Genomic DNA, 27,011 nt, shown 5'->3' with positions numbered 1-27,011 from the left:
GAACCTGCCCAGCTGTATTTAAGATCTTACAGATTACTGTAAATGATTAGAGCTAAATAAAAGAAAATAAAGACTAGATGTTGACTTTCATTCATCCAAATAAATAAGACGGCCTAGCAGCACAGCGGGAATCATGCTATTTTAAAGGTGAACTGGCCATACAGGCCTTAGTGTAGGAACAGCCATTTGTAAAACACGACCCATCTTCCAGCCACTGCTAACTGGTCATGATGGAACCTTTGGCCAAGTTGAATCCCTCAGAATTTTTCTCTACATCCCACCTCTGATCACAACTGGCCAGACCAGAAATGGGATCAGTCAGTTCCTTCCCCGGGAACTCAGAAACCAGGGGAGACAGAAATAGATCAGTATGTCTCCAGTAGTTGAAATGACTGTTTCTGGTCACACATTTTGCAATTTGGACTGGAGAATTTTGTACGTTAATAAAAGGGAAAGAATGAAGCCGACCGAAGAGGAGAAGCAGTAGCGAGCTGGAGACAGTCCAGGTGGAGAGTCCCCCATGCCAGCTGCTCCTGAGGCCGCTATTTCCCTAGACTTGGGTTCCGTGAGGCAGATGCCCCAGCATCCTCACCATTAACACCCTCAGCGGCTTAAGCGAATCTGAGTAACCTTTGCTATTTGCAAGCAAACAGGTACTCATACACTGTGTCTGCGTGGGACACCATGAAGTCTCTTGGACACTGTCTCTTCGTTCAAGCACCATTAAACAAGATCCTACATGACAAAGTTCACAAGGCAAGGCAATCAGGCAGACTCCTTCAGGAGCACCTATATTGTGATAGGAAGTTCTAGAAAGTTCAAGTTCACATCCAAAATTAAAAGGGAAAGAGAGAGAAAGATCAGACTAAAGCATCTGTGAACAGACCTATACTTTGTACTGTTTGTAGTTCGACATCTTAAATCAAAATTTGACACTCTTTGAGGTAAAGTTTTAAACCACTGTTATTATTTGTGGGTTCTTGGTTACTGTTCATGATTATTTAGTTTTCTTCTTCCACAAACCTCAGAGGTTAAGACTTTTTCATGGAACAGATCTTTCTAGTTTTAAACCATTTAAATGAAGCTATGAAAAATATTTAATGGGGATTTCCCTGGTGGCGCACTGGTTAAGACTCCACCTGCTAATGCAGGTGACACAGGTTCAAGCCCTGGCCCAGGAAGATCCCACATGCTGCGGAGCAACTAAGCCTGTGTGCCACAACTACTGAGCCCATGTGCCACAACAACTGAAGCCTGTGCGCCTAGAGCCTATGCTCCGCAACAAGAGAAGCCACCGCAATGAGAAGCCACAACGAAGAGTAGCCCCTGCTCGCAACTAGAGAAAGCCTGCGCGCAGCAACTAAGACCCAACAACGAAAACCCAGTGCAGCCATAAATAAATAAATTTATTTAAAAAAATACTGCTTATTTCTTTAGGTGTGATAATGGTGTTGCAGGTTTTTGCTTGTTTTTTTAAGAAGTAAGCAGTGGGCTTCCCTGGTGGCGCAGTGGTTGAGAATCTGCCTGCTAATGCAGGGGACACGGGTTCGAGCCCTGGTCTGGGAGGATCCCACATGCTGCGGAGCAACTAAGCCCGTGAGCCACAACTACTGAGCCTGCGCGTCTGGAGCCTGTGCTACTCAACAAGAGAGGCCGCGATAGTGAGAGGCCCGCGCACCGTGATGAAGAGTGGCCCCAGCTTGCCACAACTGGAGATAGCCCTCGCACAGAAACGAAGACCCAACACAGCAAAAATAAATAAATTAATTAATAAACTCCTACCCCCAACATCTTAAAAAAAAAAAAAAAGTAAGCAGTAATGCCTACCTGGGACACTGGCCCTTGTCTCTGCTCTCAGCATGCCCACCACCGTCCAGCCCTCATGCCTCAGTGCAGCCTCCTCTCAGGTTATGTGGCGGGCTCATCCCTCTGGTCCACCTCGGGCATGTTGACTACTGGCTACATCTCCCAAGGAACCATGCATCCCACTGCCCCTGTGTTCAGAGCCCACCAATTGTTGTCTCAAATCAGGGGTTCAACTGACATAATTATGATTCCCAGACCCAGACCCTACATCCCAGCAAGCTGTCAACCTCAGATGCCCCAAATATGCTGAGCCCAGGTTATGTCCTAATCCCTCCTCCCTCACCACTCCACCAAGGACTTTTCTCTCTAGGCGGTAGTTCATCTGGGCAGTACCCGCAGGATGGGTACCATTTCAGCATGACCTCCCTCAACTAAATTAATCAATAGAAGCTTATAATGATGATCCTTAGGCCTGAACTACTAACACAATATTACATTCTGTTGACTATATTTTATGTTACGTAGTACAGAATGTTTATGGATACATTTCATTACTTATGTTCAACATAGGGGATGAAACAGGAGCTATAAGAAGTCAAAGGCCAACTCACCTCTAAGCATTAAATCTGTTCAAGGATTCTACTCCACTTGCAAAGACAGGACAGCAAAGGCCAAGGTACTTGAAGATGAGAGCACCGTACAGCGCCTTCATTCACTCAAAGGGATTAAACCTATTTGTCTGGTTTTTTAAGGGTCTAAAGACCAGAATGCTGATGTAGCCTAAAAGCCTCCAGATTACCCCCAAAAGTGGTGGGTCATGAATGCACTGGTAGCTCAATGGAGGCCTCAGAGGTACATGCTTTTCCCTGTGTCCTCTTGAAAGAAGAGTGATTTCAGACAGCACAGAAGTCACCGTGAGCGGGAAACCTTAAAGGTTGTCTCTTCCAGCCAATCATCTAACCTGGAAAAGTCAAATTTTAACTTCACCCAGCTTAGTCCAAGGTCAAAATGGGACCTACCTAGACCCCAGCATCTTTGAAACACAGTATTATTTCCTTTGGAGGACAAACATCCGTTACTACCATTTGGTCTGCACCCAGCTGACACACTAGGAAATTGGCAAGACAAATGATCTCTTGGGGTGTTTCATTTGGAAATTATTTATCACATCCAGGCTGAGAGAAGACCATCATCCTTGCTTGGGAATCGGGTTCCAAATCAGGCAACTGACCTTGAGAGTTGGCTCTACCTCTGTACTCACACGTTCTATCTGGAATTCCCTTCCTTCTCTTTTCAAGCCAAACTCTTTCCCTTCTTTGGGGGACGCATTAAAATCTCCCACTTCTGAGATAAAAATCAACACGATATTAAATTGAACTCCTAATACTCCAGCACTCTCAAGAAACTATGATATTAAACAGAGGTGTATAATTTCTATTAGGTAATATAGAAATTTGTTTTGTATTGTAGTCAGAACATGCCTCATTGGTTTAAAAAAATGGTTATAAAAACAGGCTTAAGTTGGGCTGTTTCTTTAAAAAAATCAACAAATTCCACAGACTAAAAAAATTTACTATTCAGAAAACTGGAAACAAAATCTACTAGTCACAATTAAACAGTTTAGTAACATTTTACAGGAGCAAACTATTAAAAACTCTAGGATGGGCTTCCCTGGTGGCGCCGTGGTTGAGAGTCCGCCTGCCGATGCAGGGGGCACGGATTCATTCCCCAGTCCGGGAAGATCCCACGTGCCGCGGAGCGGCTGGGCCTGTGAGCCGTGGCCGCTGAGTCTGTGCGTCCGGAGCCTGTGCTCCGCAACGGGAGAGGCCACAACAGTGAGAGGCCCGCGTACCGCAAAAAAAACACCCCAAAAACAAAAACCTCTAGGATGATACTAATGAACGATATAATCACCAAAGTGTCAGGATCAGATGGCTTTATTTTTCCAAAAAGCACATTATTTTCTGCCCAGATGAATGTCTAAGTCCCCCTCCGACTGAAGTAAAACAGCTTCACTATTCTGACAACCTACACCCGCTCACCTAAACTCATTTTATGTTTTGCCTGCTGCTTATTCTACCCATTTTTCTAGTAGAGGGATCTTGTTTGATGTTCCAAGACTGCATCAATCTGGAAAAAAAATCTTTCCTTAAAACCAGAACCTTAGAAACATGTTCATCTTTGCCAAGATCTATTTTTAAGTTCTTTTGAAAACAACAGTCTGATGTTTTTCCAAAAGGTACTTAGAAAGGAAATGTGTCATTTCTTTCAGAGCCTACGCTACTATAAGTGCTTTTCAATCTTCCCCACGCTCCTGCTGTCCCTGTGGAGGGCTGCACCATTAGTCTCCTTTGCCCTCCTAGTTTGAGAAGCATGAACTCACGTAGGGCTGCAGCGTTTTCCATGGAGACATGAGAGGAAGTCTCTCTGTAAGACTATAGCCCCACTGTGTGCACATCAAACCATCATCTTATTTGTCTCGTTCGGTGCGGTGGATCACCATCTATTTAGTTTCTAAATAAATGAAATGCCAAAGTTGGATTGTATTTCTTTATTTTAAATGTTTCAGACTGAAATGTGTTTGAAATGTATTGCCGGGCAGGGCTAAGCAAAGGAACAGCTGAGAACAATAATAACATATGCCGCTTCTGGGGCTCTCGTGATTTTCTGTCAGCACTGCGCACTAGAGCTAATTCCTTGGCGAGAATTTTGCTCCATAGAGTGAGAGACACGTCTCCTGCCGAATCATAATGATAACAGTATTAACAATGATGATGATGGTGACGACAACGATAAACTGATTTAGGAATTCCAGGCTCGGCAATTGATCCTGAAGACATTTTTTAATAGATGAAAAAAAGAACCACATATTTTAAAAAGTTCATATGAGCATTATTCAAAGGAGTAAAGTTAGGGGAAAATGTTAAATAATGAAATGGATGAATGACACATGCATTTAATTGCCTATATAGTCATTAAAATTAGTTGTGAAGACCACAGAACCATGAACAAATGTTTAAAATATATTAAGGTTTTATGGGGTTTTTTTGTTTTTTTGCGGTACGCGGGCCTCTCACTGTTGTGACCTTCTCCAGTTGCGGAGCACAGGCTCCAGACGCGCAGGCTCAGCGGCCACGGCTCACGGGCCCAGCTGCTCCACGGCATGTGGGATCTTCCCGGACCAGGGCACGAACCCGTGTCCCCTGCATTGGCAGGTGGACTCTCAACCACTGCGCCACCAGGGAAGCCCGTTTTTTTGGTTTTTTTTTTTTAAGCTTAATATAAGATGATAGAACTAAATTCCATAACTACGCTGAGTCAGGCTGGGCAGGGAGGACAAGGCGGCTGACCAAGGGCAGAAAGGAGAGACGGGAACACGCCCCCGGGGCAGACAAGGACTCTGGTTCCTGGGGGACGGCGGGCGGGGGGGGTGGTCCCCAAAGAAAAGATGTAGAGCAGCTGAGAAGCAGGAAAACAGCAGGGCCACCAACAATTAAACACCTCCTCATAAGCCTTGAGGCACATAAGGACTTATCTTGTCTGATTTTCAAGTGTACCTATCTCAAATTCTAAATGTAAAAACCGTCCACTCCCTGGGAGCGTGCCCATTAAATCATTACCACTGAGAGCAAGGGAGGCTGAGTAGTAAAGCAGGGGTCAGACTGAAGCTCTCTGGCGCGGCTGCAGGCACTAGAATCAGAGGCAGTTTCAAATAGGGCTCGACCACTTTCCTTTTTTCAGTGCGGCAGAGTCTAAGAGGCCCTGTGCCCCCATGGAGTCTGTTAGGGGATCCGCTGCACCCACGGAGGTCAGCGCAGAGGAGTGACGAGGGCCTGGACACAAGGGCTAGAGATGCTGGGTGGGCGGGGCCTCGAGAGCATCAGTTATGCCCCAGGAGCAGTGAGCAGAGAAGCAGAATGGGCAGAGCTGGGCAAAGAAGTCCAGTGCAGAAAGGCAGGAAAGAGAAGACACCAAAAGGCACAGGACTCGATGGCCTGAAAGATACAAGGCAATAAACCGCGCCTCTTCACAAATGTGTCCCCGCTTAACTTCTCAAAGTTCCCAGAGAAGAGCTCCAGTGGCACAGGCACTACCTCCTGCCTTCTACATATGCACTGGGAATCTAGAAAAGCTGTGGTCTGTTGAGAACATGATGCCACACCCTCAAGGCAAAGACGACAGCCAAGACCTCCATTTTATACTTAGGGAGGCAGAGGTCAGGAGGGAGGAAGTCCTAAAATCAAACAAACCAACAGCAGCCCTGGATCAGATTTTCTAACTCTGTCTACTTATTCTGCCAGAAGGTGATGAAAATCCACATTTCAAAACAATACCAAAGTAAATAATTCAAAGCAAAGAAGCTTTATATGGTAATTAATTAATATATAGAACATTTTTTTAAAGGGCATTCAGAAAACTCTACATTTTATCCTCCAAAGCAGTAACTCCTAAATAAGGAAACATGAAGCATTAAATTCCTTTTTTTCTCCAAATAAATGCAGAATGTGGAAAAGTCCAGGTCTAACTCCAAAATTCTCACTTAGCTCAAAAAAATCCTGACTTCTGTGCTCAATATGTACAGTGATTCTAACAAAATCTCTCACTACCTCAAGATCAACTACAGTATACGATTCAATATGTAAGTGCTTGAGGTAGCAAGTTGCAAAAATGGGCCCAATTCTTTACCCCTCCCTGCACCCATGCCCTTTACAATGTGACTCTGTAGCTCTTCCCATCAGGAGGTGGAAGCTACTTCTCTGATCTTGAAAATGGGCTGTCTTGTGACTTGCTTTGGCCAGAAGAACGTGGTTGTAGCAATGCAGTGCCAGCTCTGAGTAAAGAGGCCCTCTCTTGTAAGCCTACCATGGTTACAGGAACAAGAGGGGCTAGCCTGCTGGAGGATGAGAGATCGCACAGAAGAGAGCCCCACCGTGCCAGGTGAAGCCGTCCTCCACAGGGCTGCGGCTAAGATAAGCAGGGCCAACACGTGTATAAGTGAGCCTGGCTGTGACTAGATGGACTGTCTAGGTGACCCATAGGCTCATGATCAATGATAACACTTGTTATTTTAAGCCACTGAATTTTCGGTTGGTTTGTGACATAGCAATAGCTAACTGATACAATGCCATCTGTCCCAAGCAGTATATCTTTGAGAATAGTTAGGAATCTGACCTTAAAACTGGAAATAAAAACAGCATTTGGCGTTGACCAAGTGTCAAGAATTTCAAAGTACTTAGTGAACACGTAAGTCCACTTTAACTTTTAACTGAGCTCTAGGATCCTCACTTTGCTCAGATGCTAATTTGATTCCCAAGAAACTGAAGACATTACTGTAAAAGCATAAATGAAGTCATTACTCTTAATTAAATATTATTCAATATTTTCATCCTGTCTATCAAGGACAGTAGTTCTGTATGTTCTTTTACCTTACTACAGTAGATACATAAAAAGCAGACTAAAACCCAAAAGTTTGATTAAGAAAGAAGTACTTATTCCAGGGAGATTAATCTGTGATCTGCTCAAAGACATTCCTGATGAGGAGCAGAGAGGCCCCTTTTATTTCTTCTAGTCCCTTTGTTTGACTCTTTCAAAGAGCTGATTGAAAGCAAGTTAAAAATATACTTCAGGAAATCACCAAGTCTATAAAGCCTCATCTGCTTAAGCTACAACATACTAGAGCAAAGACAGATTCAAAGCATGATTTTTTCTTCTAAAAATCACTGGCTCTCAAAACAGGAGGCATCTCATGTTAAGTCATGATTAATACCATTTTCAAACCTGTAACTCCATGAGAACATACATTTGGTTCAATACATATTATTTTCTGGTATGCTTACCTTGAAAATCATGCCCACACTTTGATAAACAGATTCAAATAACACACAAGTGTTTCTGTAAAATCACAAGGCCAAGTTCCACCTCGCCCGACACATCAGCATTTCTAAAACCAGCCCTTTTTTTTCTCTTTTATTGGTACGACTTTTTTTTTTAGCACCTTTATTGGAGTATAATTGCTTTACAATGGTGTGTTAGTTTCTGCTTTATAACACAGTGAATCAGCTATACATATACATATATCCCCATATCTCCTTCCTCTTGCGTCTCCCTCCCACCCTCCCTATCCCACCCCTCTAGGTGGTCACAAAGCACAGAGCTGATCTCCCTGTGCTATGTGGCTGCTTCCCACTAGCTATCTATTTTACATTTGATAGTGCATATATGTCCATGCCACTCTCTCACTTCGTCCCAGTTTACCCTTCCCCCTCCCCGTGCCCTCAAGTCCATTCTCTACGTCTGTGTCTTTACTCCTGTCCTGCCCCTAGGTTCTTCAGAACCATTTTTTCTTAGATTCCATACATATGTGTTAGCATAAAGTATTTGTTTTTCTCTTTCAGACTTACTTCACTCTGTATGACAGACTCTAGGTCCATCCACCTCACTACAAATAACTCAATCTCGTTTCTTTTTATGGCTGAGTAATATTCCATTGTATACATGTGCCACATCTTCTTTATCCATTCATCCGATGATGGACACTTAGGTTGCTTCCATGTCCTGGCTATTGTAAATAGAGCTGCAATGAACATTGTGGTATGTGACTCTTTTTGAATTATGGTTTTCTCAGGGTATATGCCCTGTAGTGCGATTGCTGGGTCGTATGGTGGTTCTATTTTTAGTTTTTCAAGGAACCGCCATACTGTTCTCCATAGTGGCTGTATCAATGTATATTCCCGCCAACAGTGCAAGAGGGTTCCCTCTTCTCCACACCCTCTCCAGCATTTATTGTTTGTAGATTTTTTTTTTTTTTTGCGGTAAACGGGCCTCTCACTGTTGTGGCCTCTCCCGTTGCGGAGCACAGGCTCCGGACGCTCAGGCTCAGCGGCCATGGCTCACGGGCCCAGCCGCTCCGCGGCATGTGGGATCTTCCCGGACTGGGGCACGAACCCATGTCCCCTGCATCGGCAGGCGGACTCTCAACCGCTGCGCCACCAGGGAAGCCCTGTTTGTAGATTTTTTGATGATTAAAACCGGCTCTTTTAAAAAAGTTCTCAGGGGACTTCCCTGGTGGTCCAGTGGGTAAGACTCCACACTCCCAGTGCAGGAGGCCCAGGTTCGATCCCTGTTCAGGGAACTAGGTCCCACATCCATGCCACAACTAAAGATCCCATGTGCTGCAACTAAGACCTGGCACAGCCTAAATAAATAAATATTTTTTAAAACTTAAAAAATAAAGTTCTCAAAAAAACACCCTAATCATCTCAAAATAGCTAAATTAAAGCAATTTAACCATCTTTAAATTGTAAACTGATATACAGGGGTTATTCAACAAAATGATTTAAAAGAATACAGAGTATAGCATATGCTACAAATTAATTAAGCCCCAGGCCTGATTTCTTTTAAACTCTGAACAAATAGTAAGTTTGGGGAAATCTGATTTTCCAGTCACTCTTAGGATCACTGATACTATTTTATATCTTGGTAAATCACCAAACATTTGTGTTACCTACTACAAAGGATATTTTTTCCTAGTCTGACAGTACCTCCAGGGTTACCTACAAAAATGCGTAATTCTGGTAGCCTGGCTGGTTTCTATAACATTAAAATGTTAGCCTAAGAGGGAGAGGAAAGGATATGGTACAATCTGCTTTTATCAAATAAACAACAGTTTCCTCCCAGCCAAGTCTCCTGAACTCTACCCTCTTCGTTACTGCGGCAGAAAGCGGCCTTTCTCCTTTGATAACAAAGGGGGGAAACACTAGATTTTTATTGAATTGATTATCTAAACTGAAAGTCAGGGAAACTAGCCTCTTTCTACAGAGGAGAATCAGACTGCTTTAAAAAAATTAAAATTTCCACCCCCTTCTACAGTCCAGGGAAGGAATCCGGGGCAGCTTCAAGGGTCCATGACAATGGTGACCCTCAGACTGCAGACCGTGTCACAGGCAGACTTTTATCCTGGAGGGAAGGCTACTTGCACTTGTGTGGTACTTGCGCCAGCCCCTAAATGCATAGTGCTGCTCCAGAAGCCTGATGGCTGGGTTTTCTACCCGCTGATGTTTTCTTTTTTACTTGAGGAACCACTCCTGCTGTTATCTTTTCCTGCTGTTATGCTTTTGTTAGCATCAAAATTATTTTTTGCGACCTCTGCGCCACCCAGGAGGGTAAAAGCTATCACAACCTTTGAGGAGCCGGGGCAGGATAGGATAGGATGGAGTCGATCAATGTAGGGTCCACGCAACACTGATTCTTGAATTAAAAATAAAAAGTTTCAAACTCTGTTCACAGCCTAGAAGTCTTGAAATGCAAGGTTAAACTAACCTAAAAGAAGCACCGTTGGAGGCCGTAAGGGAGAAGCCTGTTTTTCAATTCTGGTCCATGCTTCTTCATTCCTACCAGGTTTATTTGTTTATTGATTCACTCAGACTAACATTTGAGAGACCGCTGACCACATGCTTTCCTTCTGGGAGTCTGGAATTGCAGCACGTGTGGGGCAGAGGCTGCCTTCATGACCAACCCCCAGTGAAAGCCTTGGGTATTGAGTCTCCAGCCACCTTGCTGGTAGAAGGTATTTCACACATGTGATGTAACTCTCTGCTGGAGGAAGAGAGCGCCTCCACAGGGCCAGGCCCCTTGGAAGCTCATGCCTGCTTTCCTCTAGACTTCACCCCACGCCTTTCCCTTCATGGATTTTGGTGTGGTGGCCTTGGCGCCCCCAACACAGCAGGCCAAGATTTTTATAAGGGAAAACTTATGACTGACGTGACTTGTGAGTGACCAAATATGGAAATGATGAAAAGGCATAACTCGAAGACAGTTATAAGAACTTAGGTGTGTAAGTGGCCCCCAAAACGGTATTATCCTATTCAGACAGGAGAAATCTCATTTTATTTACACACACACACACATACACACCCACAGACACGGTAAGCAGAGACATCTTTAGCTTCTGATGAGATGAAAGCAATTAAATGGAAAATAAATGGGAACGAAAACAGTAACAGCCAACACACAAAAAGCGCTTTTCTCTGTGCCAGGCACAGTTCAAAGTGCTTTGCATATGAATTCATCTAATTCCCACAAAACCCTATGAGGTAGGTGCCTTTATTATCTCCATTTTGCAGATGAGAAAACTACGATACAGAGAGAATAAGTAACCTGCCCAGGGTCACATGGCTGGGATTCAAACTCTGGCATTCTGGATCCAGAATCTGTTCTAAACTATGCTATAAAAAGAAAATGATCATAACAATGAAAAACTACTCTAACGACAGAGGAATAAATGCTCTCCCACCCAGGCTTCCCCTTTCTCACTTCTTCACTTTATTTTATAACACAAACGAAAGAGTCTACTTTTAGGCACTGCATGACAACAAAAACACAGTGGTTAACATTCTGGTTTTCTGTAAAAACTTCCAGCTACGCCAGGTTTCCTCCTAAGCATAACACTTAAAAATCAAGTTGTTTATTTAAGATTGTTTCCATGTGAACAGCTACTAAATACACAATTTTTCCTTCAAACCATCTTAATATGCTCAGAAATGTCTAAAAGGAAACAAAAAATTAAATAGCTGGTGTAACAAAAAAAATGGAAGATGCCACCAAAAATATTTTAAAAGTTGATTTTCTATAATCTCTATTATTTACCAGCCTAACAGCAACATCCTAAAATATCTTAAAACATATGAGATATCTCTTTGTTTGACTTGGGCCAGACAAAATTGAGTTTCTTGCAGAAATCAACCTTGGCCTACAGTCCCCTGAAGCAATAGTATTAGCACGTTTTTCTCCAAACTCTATTTTTCAAAAAATGAAGACAGCAGGCCCACAGCCTTAACTCATTGATAAGGCTTTTAATAAAGTTTTTATCTTTAAAAAATGCTATCTATCCTTTTCAACCAACTGACTGTCTAATTTTTTGGTGCAGTTCACAGCAAAGAAGTTCAAAAAGCAAACGTGTCTAGGGAATCAATTCCTGCTGCCTCACCACATTTCAGTTCTGTCCTGAAAGCAGAGTCTCATTTTCTGTTTCCCTTACCAGGAAAATGACTGCTGCGGTTCAAATTCTGAAACGTAATACTGAGGTTATTACTTTTATTTTCACAGTCTCCTGACCAGAAAGACAGTCATACTCCAGTGACTCAAGAATATTTTTTTTCACTTTACAAATGTATCATTCTACTTTGCATGCTCAAATATTCTAGTTCCAAAGTACGAGCAACTGAAAACTAAAATTTAAAAATACTAATTAAGGTTTCATGAAGAATGAAGTTTAAGGAAAAGAGCGTAGGGTGCTTATTACTTCAACAAAATAGAAATGAATGCATGTGAGGGTAGTGCCATTCTCTGTTAACCCTTCATGGCACAGTAAGCCCTGAAGGTTTCTGATTAGACCCCTAAGCTCACTGCCCAAACCATTACCAGTGACACCAGGTCCGATGGAATTAAGCTGAATACCCCACAATGGTTTATTACTCCCTGGGTTGGGGGGGGGGATTCTCTGTATGTAGCTCTATCATAAATATAGTTCGGTTTTACTGGGAAATAGGTGGGTATATCTAAATGACTTCAGGCAAATACATCCCAGAAGCTGACAAAAAAGAGGACAAAATATAAAGAGTATTCTCTCCCAGTGGGTTTCCACAGGCAAGCATCACGACAAGTAAACTCTCGACAAACTCTCTGGCCCCGCCCCAGACTTACTGAACCAGAATCCCTGTGTTTTAACAAGATTTATCTCCGTGCGACTCTGACGCACACTCAAGTTTGAGAACCACTGTCTAGAGAGACCAGATGAACAAGTACATAAAGCCTAGACCAGAGTTTCACAACCTGCGCATTACTGACATTTGGGGCTGCATAATCCTTTTCATGAGGGTCTGTCCTGTGCATTAAAGGATGTTGAGCGTCCTCTACTCACTAGATGCCAGGAGTACCCTCCCCCAGTTATGACAACCAAAATGTCTCCAGATATTGCCAAATGTCCCCAGGGGGAGCGGGGAGGGGGTGGAAGGCAGAATCCTAGCATTTTACACTCGCCAGAGTAGACAATCACTGACACTGCCTGGACTCAGGTTTTCCAAATGTGTAGAACTAGGGCCATGGCAGAAAGAACTGGGGCCTCAGAGTCAGACCTGGGTTCAAATCGCAGTCCTATCATTTACTAGCTACAAGACCTTGGGTACTTATTCAATGTCCTTTGTGCCCCAGTTTTCTAAATGATCAAATGCCCGTTACAATAAGATGCTTACACCGAATGTTCCATAAAACTCCCAGCGGGGCCTGGGGCAGCGCCTGCAATTAAATGCGTTGCTATTTCTGCAGTGAAACAAATGAATATTCACACCACACGGGACAAATAAAGATTACAAATAGTCTCAACTATATAGGTCAACTTGTAGCACCAATGAGTTTTCAGGCCTAACTCACACAAAAAAACAAACAAAAGCACATTTGACTTTTTAAATACTTTGAATTTTGGAACTGCTGATAAGACTAGGTGACCGAGCTCACCTCACAGGGAGATGTGAGGATTGGATGCAGTCCTGTACATTGGTCCACTTCTGTGCTGAGAGAGGAAAGGGACTTTTAAAAGGTTAACTACTGTTATTTCTCAAGTACAAATTCTGATCATGTCATTTGCTTGCTTTGAACTCTTTGATGGTCCCCCACTGCTTGCAAACTAAAGTCCAAATTCTCCTGTCCTTTCCCTCTGCCTGGACCAGGGTCACACAGACCACTCCTCTCTCCAGTGATTTCTCCTCGGGGAGGCTTTCCTTCAAACCCAGCCCTCACCCAAGGATACTCCTTCCTCTGTGTTTCCCCAGCACCCAGGAAGCTGAGAGCACATGGCCATCTCTTCACCACACCATCCAGCCCTTTGGAAAAAACAATTTCAGCATCAGTTTTTTCTACCCACTGGTCTAGCATGGGCCCAGCACACAGTAAGTGTCCAATAAATGCTTGTTTGATGAATTAGGGTGGCCAGTGTTCTATTTCCTCAACAGGCAGGTTCTATCAGGTCAGAGGCCATAAAATCAATGATTCCAAAGTTATATAAGGGCAGGTGCTATGACTTTTGATCCTTGTTCTATCTCTAGGGCCTGGCACTCAGTAAGTACAGTATTGCTAAATATAGAAATGACTGAATAAATAAATGATTGAAGAATATGACACATATTTATGACAATGTAAAAACAAACCACCACATCCAACAACAACAAAAACCCCATAGCCGTGTACTTTCGTAAATGTCATAAAGTGTAGCACCTCCTGAAAAGAGTGTCCTACCTTCCAGGACGGTCCATGGGCCTGAAACAAATTAGAAACCTGAGGCCCCTACCCTCGCCTGGTCCAGTCATCTGCCAGGACCCTGCTGTGCCCCAGTGACAAAATGAGCTGATCTAAGGCTCCCCCAGAACACTTCAGTCCCAGAGCAGCTAAGTAATCACTTTCCATAAAACATTAATCAGCACTGCTCCTGGCCAATAATCTCAAAGATTCAGCGACTGACCCAACACACGAATCATGAATAAAATATTTTACCGAATAAAGACAGATAACTTGTATAAAGCCTTGCCTGCATCTATGTTCATATCATGCAAATATCATTATTCTGTCCTTTGCCTTTTTTTACGTTCCCCTCTTCTCCCTGTGGCTCATGCATCCCTCTCTCTCCCATTCCCATCCTGGTGACGCACCCACACCCAGGTCCCACCAAGGTCAGCTACATGTAAATCGCCAGGTCACGATAAACTCACTCAGAAGCAAAATGCAAAGGTCAAAGAGGCCCTGAGGGCTTCAGGTTTCCTCTTTCCATTTGGGACAGGCCCTCAAACATACTCACTTCAAATGATAGATTACAAAAGGCCTCCAGCTTTAAGAGAACAGCAGTACCTTCCTTCTTCCAGAAAGCCTTTCCACTTTTGCAATATCACCATTTAAGACCACTGGTTGTAGCAAGGAAATGCAGTTTCTCTCAATAACATCAGTCATTTCCTCCAAATTCCCACAGTAAAGCCACTAACCTTTTAAACTTTTAGGGTTTAAGAAAATGCCAAAGTTTTAAAACAAATAAACCTCTCTCCAATCCAATCACACAGCCCTGGGAAGACCAGAGAGCTGGACTGGGGAATCCTGGGGTGCATTTATGGCATCACCAGTATTTCTGTGCCTCTCCGTGGGCCTCAGTTTCCTCTTGGATAAAATGAGAAAATCGCATCAGATCAGTGTTTCCCAAAATACGGTGGGCAAGACGTCTTGTTACAAGATACAGCTGACTTTAGGTGACACAGATGAACATGTTTTAGCTTTTAGTTTAATTTCTTATGGCAAGTGATAACCGGTTTTCCATTAATAGTGGAAATATCAAGTTATCTTAAAAATAAAAGTATCTTTCACTATTCTTATTAAGTTTTTTCTTAAGAGAGTCACTTTTAGAAAAAAAAGAAACTATTTTGTAAATAACAATTCAGGTGGTCCGAGCTGCTGTGATAAAATAACTGATCTAGGAACCTGGTGTGCGCAACACAGAGGTGTAAACTCCAGCGTAAAGCACAAGGAAGACCGTTGAAGCCCCGGGAGGTTTGTTGCAAGAAGGGAATCACTGGCACCGGGTCCCGCTGTAACCGGCCGCCAGTTCCGGCTCCCAGAGAAAACGGCTCGGAACTGACCGAGGAGGGGACGCATCCAGCTCTGGGCGAAATCCCACAAAGGAGAGTGCGAGGGGGGGCGGGAGTCCCAGACTGGAGGGACGTGGTGGAGATGCGGGTCTCGGGCTGGCAGAGCGCAGTGGACGCGGGAGGGACAGGTGTCCCGGACTGAAGGTGCGAAGCAGGTACGGCATACCGGGCGGGAGGGGCGCGGTGGGCGTCGAGACTAGGGAACCCAAAAGCGGGAACCCTGGACGGGGGTGGGGCCCAGAGGCCAGAAAGGTTGGCGGGGGCGACAGGCCGCCGGACCCGGGGGCCGTGGACGTCCCCACGAGAAAAGCGACGAGGCCGCCGACCCCACGGTCCCTACACCCGGTCGCCGGCGGGAGTCCGGGCCGCCCCCGTCGCGCCTCGGCCCCGCGCTCGACCCGCCGGCCCTACCTGTCCTCGCTGGCTGTGATCACGCCGTCCTCCTTGGGGATGAGCAGTGCGGCCGTGACGGCGTCCTGGTGCCCCTCGATCTTGCTCAGCAGCACCGGGCGGCTGCTCTGCGGCCTGGAGTGGATCTCGGCCGCCATGTTCGCACAGCGGCGGCGGCGGCGGCGGCGGCGGTCTTCGCGACGGGCGGCCCATCAGCTGATGGCCGGGCGGGGACTTGCAGGTTTCGCTTTGGCTCCTCGGCGGTGAGGGTGCCGCACCGCCGTAAGCTCCCGAGTGCTGCCGCCAACGATCGTATTGGCTGGGGAAGACGCGCAACTAAAATTACTTGGCGGAGAGAGAGGCCCTTAGGGATTTGCCAGAGAAGTGGTGAAATTCACAAAGGTTGAAAAGTAAAGTCATTCACCCAGGAGTGGATTGAGCAGTTGGCGGCGAAGAGGAATTGTCCCCCAAACCAGAGCCTTGGGAAAATAATAATACTACATTGTATCCATTCTAAGAAGCCTTTGTTTGGACCACAGCTCCGTTTCAGACATGATAAAGTGTGAAAAAAAGGAGTGCAATTTAGAATCTTTGAAAGGCACTCATTGAGGGGTGACTATATACCAAGCACTATCCCAAAATCTTTACATGGGTTATCTCAATACTGATAACAACCATAAGAGGTGGAGAGGTAAGTGCTCTTCTAATCTCATTTTGGAGATGAGAAAACTGAACCATGGAGAAGTGAAATCACTTGCTTAAGGTCACAAAGCTATGAGAAAGAGAAAAGCAGCCCTAGACCTCTAGGAGCTGACCTGGTACTGTCAGCCAGACTTGGGTGTTGCTAAGAGCTGGCTGGGTGCTCACAGCTGGTTCCTGTGGAACATAAACGTCACTGAACCGAACTTCGTTCCATTAGGCCGCACCGCAGCAAAGCCAACCTACTGACACCAGGTGGTGAAGGAAAGTACAGCGTTTATTTGTAGGGTACCAAGCAAGAACAGGCAGCTCTGCTCAGAAGACTCAACTCCCTGATGGCTTTCAGGGAAGGGTTTTTAAAGGCAACATTTGGGGTGCGGGTTGCAGTTTGTGGACTTTCTTCTGGTTGGTTAGAGGTGAGGTAACGAGTTATGTTTCAGAATCTTAAACATCAACCTCTGGTTCCAACTGGTCTGGAGTCTATGTGCTTTTGGTCAGCCTGTAGTCACCATCCTCCACCTGGATGGGGGGTGTCTTAGTTTCTGCAGAATATCTCGGAGATATGCATCAGACTGCTACGTCTCTTCCTTGAGGAGGAACAAGGACTCTGTTTTATGACTAAACTATTGTTTAAGCTATCATTACTTTCCTTGCTTGACTGCTATTCCTTTGTTTCTATGTTCCTTCACTCCCCTAATTAGTAACTGAGTCTGCTCTTTGGAACTCAGGGAACACCTAGTGACTAAAGCCTTTTTCTACCAACAAGAAACTGGGGACATGGAAGGGCTTTTTTGTCCTGCTTGGTTTCAGTCCCCCCCCCTTTTCTTTAATACTCCTCAATGAGAAACTTTCAATAGAGACACTTCATTTAACATTATTGTGCTCCAACTAGATTATTAGATCATTTATTAGATTATTTCTCTCAAGTAATGGGATATTGCAAAAATACAGTTCCCTGTGCTTTCTTCCATTCCATTTATTTGATTGATAGTCCATGAATTTTCAATACTTCACATTGCAGTGTAATACAAAGACCAATCACAATCCCCTCTCACCTTTTCTTAGAGAACTTGCTTCATCCAGAAATTCATAAGCTTGTTTTGCGATATGTACCAAATCCCTCTTTTCTTCTCTCCCTCCCTATAGGGAACCTTTTTACAAGCTGGAATGAACAGTTCAGATTCTTCCTCTTGAAAAGTTAAGCTAAGAGACCTAAACTGTTGTATGACCTGTCAAAGAAAAATAACAGAAAGACAGTAGTTAATAACAGATTTTATTTAGGAACTATTGCAATGAGGGAAAAGGGACCCCAGTGTACAACTGGGATCAATTCCCAATATAGCATGGACAAGTGGGGATTTGAAGCCAAGGAGCAGGGTGGGTGGTCAGTGGGTGGAAAATTACTAAGAGGAAACATCAGGGGTAAAGGAGGAGTCTGGCTAAACCAAGTTGACAGAACTCTTGCAGAAGGCAGGTCAGGGTGATCAGACATCACTGGAGGATAGAGAGGCTTATAAATTTGATTAGATATCAAGGGTGATGAGATAATGAAGATGGGGGAGCCTCTCTAAACTGACTTAACAGGATTCTTGCTGAAACTGGGTGATGCAGGCCTGTCAAGTGGGGGGGACACTGGAACCTAAGATCAAAGCTTTGTTGAGGAGAGGGCTTACAGCAGCCTGACTGAACTTTGGTCAAGGGAGAATCTTTGCCAGATCCTAACATCAGAGATTCTTGAGCTAAGTAGTAATATGTTTGGGTCTGTGTTTCAGGGAGATGAATGTAGGTGAGATGTGTAGGTGAGATGTGCAAGGGAAGAGAGGAAGGTAAAAGACTGATTACAATGAAGGCTGATTACAATAACTTGGGAGAGAGGTAGCGTAAGCCATCAGGTAGCTGCTTTCAGTCTAAACTGAAAAAAGACTTGGCAACTAGACAAAAGAGGGTGTTTGTGGAAAAAGGAACAACTGAAGACATAGGAGCCCAATCTGGGTGAGGAGGGATTTTAACGCCATTAACAAGTAGAGAGACCACAGAAAGAGGTGCCCCTTTCAACATCTAGATGTTCTGCACCCAACTCAAAATTTGATAATTCAGACAAGATTTCCCTTGTGATTTAATATTAAATTTAAAATATATATTTACAGTTTGGTAAGAAAGCAATATAATGATATTGCTAAAAAGTGAAAGATTAAAAAAAGACATAAGTCCACTGTTCCCATCTTGATGTATTTTTTTCCATTTCCCCCCCTTTTTTTTTTTGCTGTAAGAAAGTTCGTACTTAGTTTTTAAATAAAAATGTTTATTTTGGATAAATCAATATGTTTTAGTATAGGGGTCCTAAAACGAAGGCTTCTGGAGACATGCCAGGTAAACATTTTCTCATAAATAGCGGCTGGATTGATGGTCTGGAGCTCTAAGACATGTTGATAAGAAGTGTTTTCTTTTTTTGAGAATTTAAGTGTTTTCTTTAAACGTGAAACAACTTTTTTGTTTTACTTTAATTAGAACGGAAGGAACGAGAGCAACTGACAGGATGAAGAAGCTATTCCAGAAATTCCTGCACCCAAATACCCAGCAGGCCCCGTTCCCCCAAGATAAATTCCCAGGCGCGCAAAAACACCAACGTTTGCGCATGCGCACTAAAACAGCCCAGTCGCCCCACCCGCCGCGCGCTGGCTCCGCCCCGACCTCGCTCTCCTACCCCGGTTCCGGGGGAACTGTGTTACAGCGACGCTGGGCCGACTTTCTTCCTTCCGCCGTCCATTGCTTTCTTCTGCGCGATGGCATCCGGGTTGGTGAGGCTGCTGTTGTGGAGGCCTCGCTGCCTCCTGGCACCGGCCGTACCTGTTCTCGCCCCGCCGATTCGGGGAGTGAAGAAGGCATTCCGCGCCGCCTTCCGCTTCCAGAAGGAGTTAGAGCGGTGGCGCCTGCTTCGGTGCCCGCCGCCGCCCGTGCGCCGGTAGGAGCCACCTCAGGACGGGGTAGGGGTGGCGGTTGGGGACCCTGGCCTCCCCTCCCCGCAGCTTCGCGCCGGCGGCGGGAAGGATTGCTCATTGCTAGTGCGGTCCTGGCTTGACCCTAGTTGTGCGTTAGGGACACCCGCGGGACGTGGACGCGTGGCCGAGGCAAAGGGAATGATGGATTTCTGCTAAGGGGTTGGGCGCGTGGCTGCCCCCGACGCTTTCGGAACTCCCATTTAGAATCCGAAAGTTGTGGGAAAGTTGTGAGAAATGAGGCCGCCTGGAGGGTAATCTTTATCTGGGCTTGGGTGTTGTAGCCCCTGCTTTGTGATGATGCCTGCGAATTCTTTGGGTACGGACAAGAGGGAAGAAAGCACTCTACAGTATTGCGATTTAGGGCAAGAAAAAATTACACAATCACAAGTCCACTGTCCAGAGAAAAAGGAAAACGGTTTGGCTTTAGGTTTCTGCCGAAATTAACCTTGTTCCAGTAGTAGAAAATCTGGTAGGAATAGACGCAGATCTTTATAGCTTCAAAAAAGACACTGCTATGCATGAGGTTTTGCACCTTTTTCTCTTTAATAATGTGTCTTTGACATGTAGTTGTGGCTATACAGGTTGATGCACCGCACTCTTTTATGACTCCATTTATGGTTGTTTGATTTCCATACTGTTGCTATTACAACCGATGAAACAGTGTACATCTGTTAGTTACATCGATGTAACAGCTTTGAAGTTATTACTGTTTTGGAAATTTAGTATGAAAATTTGATAGGTACTTTAATGTTGCCCTCCAAAAAAAAAGGTTGATCTGGTTTATACACCTGCTAGGAGGTGTATACGTGTTCATAGTCCTGTATACTTTCCACACAGAATATTAAGTTCTTTCTAAAAAGAAAAATAAAATAATGTTTCTTCTTAATTCACATTTGATTATTGTGAGGTTAGTCACTCTAGGCTTTTATAGTTGGAAGAAACTTTATGGATTGTATAGATTATATACATTGTATGACTTACAGCCCATATCTTTATACTTTGCTGCACTTTTTTACTTAAAAGAGTTTTATTTTCGATTTATTGTCTTTATTTTTAAAAAGACCTATTAATAATTCTTGAGAATGATTATGAACTTTTAACCTATTTGTAATATTGATACTAGATTATTTAATTGCTAATTTAAATGGTTGTTTTCAAAACTAATAATAAAATACAAGATAAATATAATATACTTACTGTTTATGGGTTGACCCTATGAAATTATAATTTGTATTTCATATCTAAGTATGAAGCGTAGTCCCATTTAGAGCAGAAGTAAAGAACCTAAAAGTTAGGATAAAGGCTTAGTCTCTGATGTTGAAGAACCACTTTGATGTGGCATTTGACTCAAAGGGAAAATTAATCTGGCAAAGAACCACAAGTAATCACGTGACATAAGTTTTAATTTTCAGAAAATCAGAGTCTGGAATTTAAATGAAACTCAGTATTTTTAAATCTCCTTTATATAATTAATAAAATTGCATCACAATGAAAAATGTTTGCATCATAGTAACATCTTGTTGTTCTCTTTACCATCTATCTTCTGTTTTACATTTTCAGTTCAGAGAAGCCCAACTGGGATTACCATGCTGAAATGCAAGCATTTGGCCATCGGTTACAGGAAACCTTTTCCTTAGATCTTCTCAAAACTGCATTTGTTAATAGCTGCTATATTAAAAGTGAGGAGGCCAAACGCCAAAAACTTGGAATAGAGAAAGAAGCTGTTCTTCTGAACCTTAAAGATAATCAAGAACTATCTGAACAAGGGACATCTTTTTCACAAACTTGCCTCACACAGTTTTTTGAGGATGCATTCTCAGACTTACCCACTGAAGGCGTTAAAAGTCTAGTTGACTTTCTCACCAGTGAGGAAGTTGTGTGTCACGTAGCTAGAAACTTGGCAGTGGAGCAGTTAACGTTGAGTGCAGAATTCCCAGTCCCCCCAGCTGTGTTAAGGCAGACTTTCTTTGCAGTGATTGGAGTCCTGTTACAGAGCAGCGGACCTGAGAGGACTGCACTTTTCATCAGGGTAGGTGATTGTTAAATGCACACTCTGGGACATGCTTGAGGTAGACAGAAAGAAAAATTTCTTTTTATACTTAATGTCCTTGCTCTATGACCTTGGCAGGTTACGTGTGAGTTTTTCTCCCTGCCCAAACTGAGAAAGACCTAAAGCTTCTGTATGGTAGTGTCTTAATTATTCCAGTTGTCTCTTACTGAGGACAGCATCAGAGGTGAATACTAAATTCTGGGTTGTGAGTTCGTAAGCACTGCAAGCCATGTCTTTAGCTTTACATCCTCAGGTACAAGGGTAGGGCCTACATGGTAGACGCTCAGTAGATGTTTAGTGAATGAACGAGTCCAAAGAACACTATTGGAGGGGCTAGTATGGTTAGGGAGCTCCATGCTTAAGTACTAGCTGCTGTTCTGTTCTTCTAAAGTGATAAAATCTTGGATTTCTGAGTCCCTATGATGTATACCTAACTCCTTGTTAGCCAGTAGCTTGGCTAATTAAAATACTTAATAAATAATTGGTATGACTTAACTCCACTGTCCTTTTAGGATTGTTAACTGGGAGAAGTTTCATCCTTTGCTTTGGATGAAAACATGAGTTTTTGGTCTTTCTTACATAATGCATAGTCCAGGCAGTCTCTTCAATTCACAAAAACGGTCTTGATTCAGACCTTTGAACCTCACGTGTTTTAAACCAGCATCCCTTACTGTTGGAATCTATTTATTTAGTTTTGACACTGATCATTTTGTTCAAGAAGGATACCTGTGTTGACCAACACTCAGACTTTGTTCATAGATGAGACCCGTCTTCCTCCTTCCCCAGCCAGGGCTTATAATAGGTAGACTACCTGTTTGCCTTTGGGAAGCAGGTCTGTTAAGTGACCCCTCTGGAGTGGGAGCTGAGGGAAAGAAGGAAAGCAGAAGATATTTACTTGATGTCTGTAAACTGGTTTAGTGCTTTCTGAGCCTGATCAGTGTTTAAAACAGACTCTAGTGAGCATTTTGTTCCCTGCTGGAACCTTGTAACCAGGTTCCTTTACATGGGTGTTGGCTGTCAGCTTCTAGTTTCCTGGGTGGGATTCCTCCCAAAATGACATCCCTTCTGTGAGTTCCACGTCAGGCCTTAAGGATTTGTGTACCTCTGAGAGCAGGTGCAGACTTCCACCCCACCACTGCAGGCAGCTTCTGCCAGCCTGTTGAGCAGGCGTGTGGGTTGGCTGCCCGTTGACTGAACATCGCTTGCCTCACTCAGAAGCCAGTGGACCCTTTGAAGCCCTCTAGGCTTAAGGTGAAAAGGGAAGCCCCTCCTGCGCCTTCCTCCCCCTGCAATTAAATAGCTTTTCCTAAAGAAATTCTGACAAAATCTTCCCTTGATTTCCATTCTCTCCCTATCACTATAGCTTATGTAGAGGCTAGAACTGCCTAGTTTTCAGTCACCTTTTTGAAATTTTCACAGGGTAGTCATGAGACCATTTTGGAAATACTTGTTTACCATATTTTAGTGCCTCTGTTGACAGTTCCAATTGTAGATCCTAGTAGAGTCAGATAATTCAGATAGCCATTTCTAAGTCAAGAGCTTTGGTATTTCCCGTGGTAGAAGTGACTGCATTGGTGGTATAGTGGTGAGTGTAGCTGCCTTCCATAGTAGAACTGACAGGTTTGAGTTGTCTTATTTCATTCATGTGTCCACTTAGTATTTGTTGTCTGCCGTGTGCCGGGCACTGAAGCCCGAGCTTAGTAGCATTCGATCCTTGCCTTCAGGGTCCTACTCACAGCTCATTAGAGGTAGAGTGGGATGTGGGCGGTGCTCCCACTTATTATAAGGAGGAGAGGGAGCTCAGGAGGCAACAGCTAACTCTAGTAAGGCTGGGGAAGCTTTACAGAACTGACACCTGCCCCAAGAAGTTCATTCCAGGAAGAAACCTTGAGGATGAGCTGCTCTAGGAACTACAAGTAATTTTGTGTGGTCAGATCATTTTGTATCTGGGGAAATGGGAGGTGGGTCTGGACCTTTTAGAGCCAGTGTGGGGAAGATCTTTTGAAACTGTGCATCAGTATTACCATCACTGAGAACGTGCTAGAAATGCAGACTCTCAGGCAACACCTCGGACTGCTAATGAGTATCCCTGGGAGTATGGCGTAGAAATCTGTTTTAACTAGGTCTCCAGCTGATCCTTAAGCACCCCAGAATTTGAACAGCACTATTTTTAGCCATGCTGAGGAGTCTGTATTTGATGGTCTAGTAAAGGCTAATGTGGAGACAGCTGGAGAAGCTCTAGGTAGGAGATCTTCATGATCAAATGTGCATTTACTTGTTTATTTTGATTTACAGTATTAATTTCAGGTGTGCAACATAGTGATTCAATATTTTCATAGATTATACTCCACTTAAAGTCATTATAAAATGTTGACTATATTCCCTGTGCTGTACAGTATATCCTTGTGGTTTATTTATTTTATACATAGTAGTTCTTACCTCTTAATCCTGTTAAATTTTTAAATTTCTATAAAAAAATGTACTTTGAATTATGGTCCTTATTTTCTTTATACTAATTTAAATGTATCAATTGTATTTTTTATATGCAGGACTTCTTAATTACTCAAATGACTGGAAAAGAACTCTTTGAGATTTGGAAGATAATAAATCCCATGGGGCTACTGGTAGAAGAATTGAAGAAAAGGAATATTTCAGCTCCCGAATCTAGACTTACTAGGCAGTCTGGAAGCACCACAGCTTTGCCTGTGTATTTTGTTGGCTTATACTGGTTAGTAAAATTTTAATCTCAACTTCATAATATTGATCAGAAGCCTTAAAAACTGACTTTTCACAATTTCTTATTATAACCTCTAATTGCATTAAAAGATTTTTTAAAAAATCTCATTCCCATGGTTATCTAGCCACTACTTCCTTTCCTGCATAGTAGCTTTTGTTAACCAACTATTCACTGTAGAATTTCATGGAGTATCTGCTAATATAAATATTTCTGTAAAAAAATTTTGACTCATAAGTATTACAGATTTAACCGCAATCCACACTTGTAACAGCTTCACTTGAGCCTAGAACTGGGAAAGAAAAGAAACTAAACGTTGTCCACCAAAAATGTATAATTCACCCATGCTGAGAACATTTTTGGTTTCTTAGTAACAGTTGACCTGCCTCAAGTTGATTTCAGGCGGACTGAAGTGTTAACTGTAAACTGTGAATATCTACGGTAACTAACTGAGATTTAGGTAAACATTTTTCTGATCTTTATGTGATGTAGGACTTTATAGCTATGAAAGCAATGGAAGACATCACAAAGGAGAAAATTGATAATGTTTTAAGAAGTTTCTTCTTTAGTTTTAATTGAAGTGCAAAGCAAAATGAGATACTCTTGCTTATCAGATTGGCGAGCTTTAAACACATCCTTTATCAGCAGTTCATACACTGATGGTAGAAAGAAAAAAAAGCGCAGTATTTCTGTTACTTCTGGTGAATATTGTTGCCAAAATTAGATCAGGCAAAACTGATTGGTGCACTTTGTTTTATGATGCGCCATGTAATTTTAGGCTACTGTTGGGTTTTTTTCCTAGTGATAAGAAGTTGATTGCAGAAGGACCTGGGGAGACAGTGATGGTTGCAGAAGAAGAAGCTGCTCGAGTGGCACTTAGGAAACTCTACGGGTTCACTGAGAATCGCCGGCCCTGGGACTATTCCAAGCCCAAAGAACATGTGAGAGCAGAAAAGACCACCACTGCCAGCTAGCCAGCCAGAGATGTGGCAGCCTGAAATTTGTAAGCAAAACAGCGAGACAAATGTCAAAAGACATCCAAAGCTGGACACTTTTTATATTGTAAAGAAATACATCTTATTCCTCATACTGAGTTCCTGAAATTAAACAAGTATTGATATTTATCAGGTCACTTTTCTTTTTAATCACTTTTGTCAAAAGTCTTTTTTGTTATTTTTCTGATAAATTTTAAAGTTCTTGATTTTATTATTGTAAATATTTAACTTGTACAGTTAGGTGTATTTTATTCCCTTCTAGCTTTGAAGTATCATAATTTGAATATATGTTTTATGTGAAGTTTGCTGTAATGCCAATAAAAAAGTTACTCTTTAAGTGTTTCATTGTAGCTTAATTTGCTATACCCAGGTTAGTGAACTTTGCCTCCCTAGTATGACTTTAGCTAAAAAGTAATGTTGTAACTCTTAACGTTTAGAAATGTAAGGGGCTGATTATAATAATTAGGCATTTACATGAACTCTAGATTCTGTCTAGGTTTAAAATTCTGTATACTAATTAATTTCATAGTTATTCAATATCTATAAAACGAATGGCAGGGAACGTACGTTTTATGCTTTTAAAATAAAACAGAAATCAAAAGCAGCTTAAAATGTTGAAGCTAATGGAAAAACAGGGTATGTATCTATCAATTAGTATTCCATAATCATCATCACACCTACCATGTACCAAGCACTCTTCTAAGTATTTTATTATAACACGTTTAGTTCAGTAGAGGACAAATCTTAAGAGTGTGTCCTTCTGGTTCTTTAATCCTTTGTGTTCAATTGAGTAATCCTTCTGCAAATTCCCTTTATTTCTTTTCAACTTTTTGGCAACAGTAATAATTTTTAGTTTCAGTCTGCCAGTAGTCACTCCCAGAGGTTAACAAGAAAAGTGGGAGTTGAGAATAGAAAAGTGGTAAAATGTTTAAACTGACAGCACTTTTCCCATGAAATCTTTTTTATAAGGGAAGATGAAGGATCTTTGAAACTCCTTTCCTGAGACTGGTTAGGAAAGTGGACTTAATGGTATATGTAAGAGGGCTCACAGCTATGACAGCTAACACAGAGACTGCGTTTGGAGGGACGTTTGAGAATGACCTAGTTGGCAGAATTAGTAGGCTAAATGTAAACTATTTCACCTTTCTTTTGAGAGTAACTGCAACTCCTAATAATTCAACACAGGGATAGAGGACCAAATCCAGTAGTAAAATGCTACTCTTATGCGTATCATCCATGACAAGTAAACCTGACTTGATAAGCATCTCATTGACACCATAGGAGGAAAGAGATTATAGAAAGTTTCTGGGATGCAAAAGATGGTACATGTCCTCCAACCACTTAGTCATCCAGCCTGTGCAAAATGTCAGATTCCAGCTAGAGCAGTGTTCTAATTTTATTTTAGTTGAATATTTTTTTGAAAAGTCTGGAGAACCCAGTTGCAGACTCAGTAAAATCCTTTTTTTCCCCCATAAATTTGTGCTGATATTTCTCCTGTTGAGGGCAGTTTGTAGGACCTTAATCTACAAGGTTGGAGGGGAACTATCCTCAGGTTTTCAAGCTTCTAGACTTGAATGCTTTTAGATTAACATGTGGAGCAAATCTAGCTCTAGTTCATGAAAACTGCTTTGCAAGAGATCCAAATGCCTTGAAAAAGAA

The 27,011-nt window shown here is 42.8% G+C and overlaps 2 protein-coding genes across 3 annotated transcripts in view; one reads left to right on the top strand and one right to left on the bottom strand.

Moving 5' to 3' along the window:
* Positions 1–16,095, bottom strand: part of WDFY1 (WD repeat and FYVE domain containing 1) — a 46,419-nt gene extending 30,324 nt beyond the window's left edge. For both annotated transcript variants that reach the window (XM_024763164.1, XM_024763165.1), the window contains exon 1: positions 15,897–16,095. In XM_024763164.1, the coding sequence (XP_024618932.1) occupies positions 15,897–16,033 (137 nt within the window). In that variant the 5' untranslated portion in view covers positions 16,034–16,095. The remainder of the gene's footprint in view (positions 1–15,896) is intronic.
* Positions 16,096–19,322: 3,227 nt separating this feature from the next.
* MRPL44 (mitochondrial ribosomal protein L44) lies at positions 19,323–25,691 on the top strand. Its single transcript, XM_024763166.1, has 4 exons — positions 19,323–19,536; positions 21,134–21,602; positions 24,173–24,351; positions 25,160–25,691. Exons 1-4 carry the CDS (start codon positions 19,358–19,360, stop codon positions 25,329–25,331), a joined length of 999 nt encoding a protein of 332 aa, XP_024618934.1. The 5' UTR covers positions 19,323–19,357; the 3' UTR covers positions 25,332–25,691.
* Positions 25,692–27,011: the final 1,320 nt, after the last annotated feature.

The sequence above is a fragment of the Neophocaena asiaeorientalis genome, unplaced genomic scaffold (assembly GCF_003031525.2).
Source record: "Neophocaena asiaeorientalis asiaeorientalis breed wild unplaced genomic scaffold, Neophocaena_asiaeorientalis_V1.1 scaffold86, whole genome shotgun sequence".
In the NCBI taxonomy this organism is placed as follows: domain Eukaryota; kingdom Metazoa; phylum Chordata; class Mammalia; order Artiodactyla; family Phocoenidae; genus Neophocaena; species Neophocaena asiaeorientalis.
The sequence above is the reverse complement of the archived record's forward strand: the minus strand, read 5'-3'. Positions and strand labels throughout refer to the sequence as shown.

Coding starts and splice junctions, on each gene's coding strand:
- MRPL44 (XM_024763166.1), top strand. CDS start 19,358: ATGGCATCCGGGTTGGTGAGGCTGCTGTTGTGGAGGCCTCGCTGCCTC. Junction 19,537..21,133: donor CCGCCGCCGCCCGTGCGCCG/GTAGGAGCCACC, acceptor TTACATTTTCAG/TTCAGAGAAGCCCAACTGGG. Junction 21,603..24,172: donor GGACTGCACTTTTCATCAGG/GTAGGTGATTGT, acceptor TTTTATATGCAG/GACTTCTTAATTACTCAAAT.